The following is a 5384-nucleotide window of genomic DNA, read 5'->3' as shown; positions in this document are numbered from 1 at the left end:
CCTTCACACCGCCCCTCCATCGACTTAGCGCCCCTTCCCATCTGGCTGCCTCTTCCCGCCTCTCCCTTCGTCCTTGTTGGCCCCGTGGCTCCCGCTCTCCCCACCTCCCCTCCGGATAACATGTCGTTTGAGTTCCTGCTCTCTGAGGAGGACCGCGAGATTGCGCTGGCCCTAGAGCGGGAACGCTTTTCCTCCGGATCGGGCTCCCCACACCCCCTCTCGCTGGCGATTGATAAGCATCTGGACCGGCTGTCGCTCGAGGACTTCCGCTTCTTCGGCGACCATGCAAGCTCCCATGGCGCCTCCGACCCCGGGGCCGATGGGTTTCTCTTCTCCGAGTACACCCTGAAGACAATGGTGTGGCCCGGGTGCGCGGCCGGACGCGACCCTGTTGAGCCCATGCCCATTCAGGTGGTTTCCCAGAACGCCAACGGGCCCTGCCCGATGATTTCGGCTGGTACGCGCCAATCTGTCCCGGTGGGGGCAGAGGGAAGGCGTGAGCACACGCATACACGCACGCACGCACGCACGCACATAAGGCGTTCACTCTTTGGGGCCGTGTCCTTTGTTGAGCCCCTCACCCGATGTTGACTTCCTTCGCCTGGTCCCCAGCAAATGCCCTCATTCTGCAGGGACGCCTGTCGATCCCTCCCGGATTCAACTCCATTCCCGCTACGGACCTGGCTAAGCTGGTGTTTGACATCGCCCGGCGCTTCCTCTCGAAGAAGGTAAGCCGGCCAGTCGTTTCTGACAGCTCCCCGCCCCCTCTCCCTCCTTGCTGCCTCTTCTCTCCAACATGTGATTGACCCTGCTCGGCCTCGCCCCTTCCCCCGATGGCCCATCCGTGCACTCCAGCACTCGATTCCCCTGGATAACAACACCCTGCGCTCTTGCCGCGACTCGCTCTTCTCTGGAGCCCACATCCAGAGCGACTACGTGCCGGACCACTTCCTGCAGTACCTGCTGGAGTTGCAAGCGGCACACGAGGCCATTCGCAAATCCATCCGTGGCCTGGACATCGACTTGGTATTCGACCAGTGCGTCGGCCATGCCCTTCGCAGATCCCCAACCAACAATGTCATGCTTAACCTTCTTCGCTCCTCCATTGCCCCTCACTTGCACTCGTGCCACATTCAGCGTCAAGGAGTTCAAGGAGTCCGACGCGCGGTTTTTCTTTGAAATCCTGGAACTCCCGCTGTTCCACGCGTGGATTCCCCAATCGCTGCCGAAGAACCTGTCCTCCGGCGAGCTGTCCCAGGAAAAGATCGACCACCTGTCGCAAATTGAGGCCCTCCGGGGCCGGAGCTACAATGACATCCAAAACATCATCGTGTCCGCATCAAGCAGCGAGGACCTGGCACTGAAGTATCAGGGTGCGCAGACATGCCCGAGTGGCTCCAGCGTCGCGGGCCGACCATGCTGACCTTTGGCCTTCTTTCCCCGTGTTCTTGTTTCTTTCTCCCCCCCCACCCCTCCCCACCGGCCGCCTTCTCTCCCTTGCCTCTTGCCATGCCAGCCAAGGTGCTGCAGAACTTCCTTGTGGCCAGCTCCTCGCAGATGACGACCCAGGGCCTGCGGCAGGTTATCAGCTGTCTGCTGGACTTCTGCAGCTGGCCGCCGTGGGTGCGCGCGGCGCACGCCTTCCAATTCTCGACCACCACGCGTCAAGTCCAGCCCACCCGCCTGCCGGAATCCCCCCATGCCACGCTTCACCTGCCAGTGGGGGTACTTTTCTGGAACAACCACTTCCTGACGGTGGTCCGATTCAACAAGACCCTTTATTCCCTGCTCTCGGACGAGGGCTACGCCAATGAGGTGACCGTGTGCGTAGGCTCTCCTCTCTATCAGGGCGAGGGGGGGGGGGGCGATGAGTAGAAGCAATCGCGTCTCCATCCTCCCTCCTTCTCTCCTCCCCTCTCCTCTTCCTCCCCCCCCTCTCTTGCATATTCACTGACCTCCGTCTCCTCTCCTCTCCTCTCCTCTGTCAACACCTGTCACACCCAGCTGGCAGAGCGTATCCGCCGATGGCGCAGGGAGCTTGCGTGGGTGGGACTTTTCCGAGCTGTCAGACCTGTAGTTGCCGCCGCTGCTGCCGCCATCACTCATGCGCACGTCGTGGCCGCGGCCCACATCCGAATAAAGATATCCCCCCCCCCCACTCCTCGCCTCCTTCTCCACGCAGCCATACACGCATTAGTCATATATACATGTGTGTGTGTGTGTGTGGATGTCCGTGTCTTATGTGCGCCCGGCAAAGAAACGGGGAGGACGTCTTAGAAAAGGGTGCACATCTATTTCGATTTTTTCGCCAGCTCGCATTGCGATAGCGAGTGCAGTGTACAGAGGGTCTCCAGACCACGCATGACACCAACCAGGTTGGCCCGCTCGCGCTCGAGGGCCTCATTTTGCCGGAGAAGATCAGCGAGCTCGCGCTTCTCGGCATCTTCATTGGCGGCGATCTTGTTCCGGAGCTTGGCCGCCGCACGGCGATTGATCTCTCGGACGTGGCGCTTCTTCTCGCATTGGGTCATCTTGGCGAAGACCGCGCGCGGGCGGCTGGTCGATTGACCTGACCCCGGGGTGCTGGCGGTCGCCGGCGAGGAGCTGGGCGACTCGCCCGCCTGTGGAGAGTCGCCGTCATCGACCGCAGCGGCCGGGGCGCCGGCCAGGCGCGGACGCTTCACATCAGTGCGCCCGCCGTCGGGGCGTTGGCTGGCCATGAGGCTGGGAGCCGGCGCAAAGCAAGGGGAGGCGGTCAGATGCCAAGGGAAAAGTGCGTAAAGGGAGGTGGCTATGCCGGGGGGATGGCACGGCGAAGGGAGGCGGGCGATGTGGGTGATGTGGGTGATGTGGGCGGGGAGAAGGGAGAGGCGGATGGACAGGACGCACAGGAGAAACAGGCGAGGAGAAAGAACACGGGAGGACAGTCAGCGGGGGTGGTGGCAGCCAACAGAGGGAGGATGCACACGTATGGCGGCCGGGCCGTGCGTGTATATTTCGGGAGCGTAAAGTGAGGTGGGGAGGAGGTGATCTGGCGGTGAATCCATGACGTAGTCCCCCTTCTTCTGTGGGGGGGTCGATTTCAGCGCCCCCCCCTCCGCCCCCCCCTGTCTCATGCTCCCCAGCCTGTTGCCTGCTCAGGGATCGATGCGCATCGACGCACGCGTGCCGATTCATGCCTGGCCCCGGGGGCGGATCTGGCCGCAGCACAGAAGAGATGATCGGCACAGCAATCGGCCCGTTTGTCCCGGTGACTGCTTGGGGAGCCGGTCCCCGGCCCGTCCTCCCCCCCCCCTTTGCAATCCTCCCTGTGTGCGTGTGTGCGTACTCGTCCCCCTGGGGGGGGGGGGGGAGGCTGCCCGACCGGCTGGCGGGCCAGTGGAGGGCGTTTTTTCCGTGCCTCGCCCTGACCCCCCCCCCGCGCGTCGTGCCGAGGGGAGGCGGGGGTGGGCGAGTGAGGTGTCCCATCATCTGGTCGGCGGAAGGCCAGGTTCTGGATCTCTGATCACCTGACGCATTCCGCGGACGCCGATTGCGTTGGCATTTCATATTTATTCCCTCTGTCCCAGTTCGACCACATGCTGGGGAAGAGACAGAGGACCCATGCCCACCTCTTGGAACATCTGAACCGATCTCTCTCTGTCTCTCTCTCTCTCTCTCTCTCTCTCTCTCTCTCTCTCTCTGTCTCTCTCTCTCTCTCTTTCTCTTCCGCCTTTCTTGCTTTGCCCAGTGCGCGATCGGGGTCGCCGAGGGGTTTTTCAAGATCTCCCCCCATCGAAGCCAGAGGGCCTGGCTGTTTTACCACCCCTTCCTGTCTATCCCCTCCCCCTCCCTCCCCCCCGACAATCTCAGGCGCACGCCGGGGGCAGCGTGAGACACACGCCTCGCCCTGCCCTGCTGAATTCCCTCCTCTACACACAGCTACAATGAGCTTACTTGCGGCACCGGTCTTGATGCCTACCAGGCAATGTGTTTCCCTTCGGCCGCTAGGGTTCGCTGCCATTCGTTGGGTGTCCTCGCCCGTGCGCTGCATCCACTCGAAGGCCGCAGTCGACACCTCTGCAGATGGCCGTCCTCCCTCCTCGACACCTGGCTCCGCGGCATCCAAGCCGCCCCGGGCCCGGGCTCCACCCCGCCGCCGTGCTGAAGACCACCGAGCCGAGATCATGCGCGCGTCCCTCATACTGGCGCGCTTGTATGCCGCCACGCCGGGCCCCCTGTCGACGGCCGACATCCTGGGAGCCCTGCGCGAGGCAGCCGCCTGGCAGCTGGCCCACCCGGACCACCTGGCTCCCGGGGCCCAGCCCTCCGTCTTGGACTTCCTGCAGGAGAGACCCCCCAATGAGGAGACAGGCCCAGGATCCCCAGGGCAAGCGCCAACGCCCACCATCCTCCCCTGGCCCTTCCTGTCGTCCGGCGCCGCGCGTGAGCTCACCGATCGTGGCATCGATGATACCCTCTTCCGACAGACCATGCGCCGGGACGGCCTAGTGCCGGTGTTTCTGCGCGACCGGCTGCCGCACATCTTCTGGCTAAGCTCGGACAACCCTCTCCTCCATCCGGATGCCCTGGGCACCATGGCTGAAAAGCCACCTGAGAAAACCGAGGAGTAGGGCTTGCGCTGGCTCGCGCCCTACCGCTCCTCCGTTGTATTCCATCTCCCCCTCTTTCTCCTTCCCTTCCTTCTTGTCCTTCTCCCTCCTCTGATCCGAATACATATACATCCTTTCTCATCAAGCCGGCCCCTTGGGCGTCCTTACTCCTTTCTATCTCTCGGCCTTTCTCTCCCCTCGAGGTCGTAATATGCGGGCGCTGACGTGTGCTCTTCCGATCTCTCCTCCGTTGTATTCCATCTCCCCCTCTTTCTCCTTCCCTTCCTTCTTGTCCTTCTCCCTCCTCTGATCCGAATACATATACATCCTTTCTCATCAAGCCGGCCCCTTGGGCGTCCTTACTCCTTTCTATCTCTCGGCCTTTCTCTCCCCTCGAGGTCGTAATATGCGGGCGCTGCTCCCCTCAGATCTACACGCCTCTCTCTCTCTCTCTTTCTCTTCCTCCCTTCTCCATCCCACCTCCCCTCGGTGCCCGACCATTGCCTGCCACCTCCCACACACGGCACAGTCCACTTCCTCCGATGTAGGAGGCGGCATGGGTGTGGACATTATACAAAATCCTGCCCAACATCCCCCCTGCCACTCCCCCCCCCTCCCATTTCCCACAGGGAATGATAGTACCCATGATCGCGTGCGCGAGTGGCGTGAGCGTTCTCCCAAAGCTGCTTCTCGGCTGCTTTTGCGTGCCCATTTTGGTCGCCTGTCCACTCTCTTCCCCGCATTCAACACTTCAATACACAAAAAGCCCGATAAAAACACCCAAAGACCCCG

The 5384-nt window shown here is 62.2% G+C and overlaps 3 protein-coding genes across 3 annotated transcripts; 2 read left to right on the top strand and 1 right to left on the bottom strand.

Moving 5' to 3' along the window:
• Positions 1–7: 7 nt before the first annotated feature.
• Positions 8–2158, top strand: H696_00412 (hypothetical protein). Its single transcript, XM_009494262.1, has 6 exons — positions 8–457; positions 613–728; positions 856–1037; positions 1138–1373; positions 1517–1823; positions 2005–2158. Exons 1-6 carry the CDS (start codon positions 121–123, stop codon positions 2075–2077), a joined length of 1251 nt encoding a protein of 416 aa, XP_009492537.1. The 5' UTR covers positions 8–120; the 3' UTR covers positions 2078–2158.
• Positions 2159–2281: 123 nt separating this feature from the next.
• On the bottom strand, positions 2282–3058 carry H696_00411 (hypothetical protein). The gene is made up of 2 exons (XM_009494261.1): positions 2890–3058; positions 2282–2724 (listed from the first exon to the last, which is right to left on the bottom strand). The coding sequence occupies exon 2, from the start codon at positions 2718–2720 to the stop codon at positions 2292–2294; it is 429 nt and encodes a 142-aa protein (XP_009492536.1). The 5' UTR covers positions 2721–2724; positions 2890–3058; the 3' UTR covers positions 2282–2291.
• Positions 3059–3953: 895 nt separating this feature from the next.
• On the top strand, positions 3954–4613 carry H696_00410 (hypothetical protein; the record flags this gene model as incomplete). The annotated part of the gene is made up of 1 exon (XM_009494260.1): positions 3954–4613. The coding sequence occupies one exon, from the start codon at positions 3954–3956 to the stop codon at positions 4611–4613; it is 660 nt and encodes a 219-aa protein (XP_009492535.1).
• Between the last annotated feature and the right edge of the window lie 771 nt (positions 4614–5384).

This window comes from Fonticula alba (genome assembly GCF_000388065.1).
Source record: "Fonticula alba strain ATCC 38817 unplaced genomic scaffold supercont2.1, whole genome shotgun sequence".
In the NCBI taxonomy this organism is placed as follows: domain Eukaryota; order Rotosphaerida; family Fonticulaceae; genus Fonticula; species Fonticula alba.
Note: the sequence above shows the minus strand (reverse complement) of the source record. Positions and strands in the feature narration are given on the sequence as shown.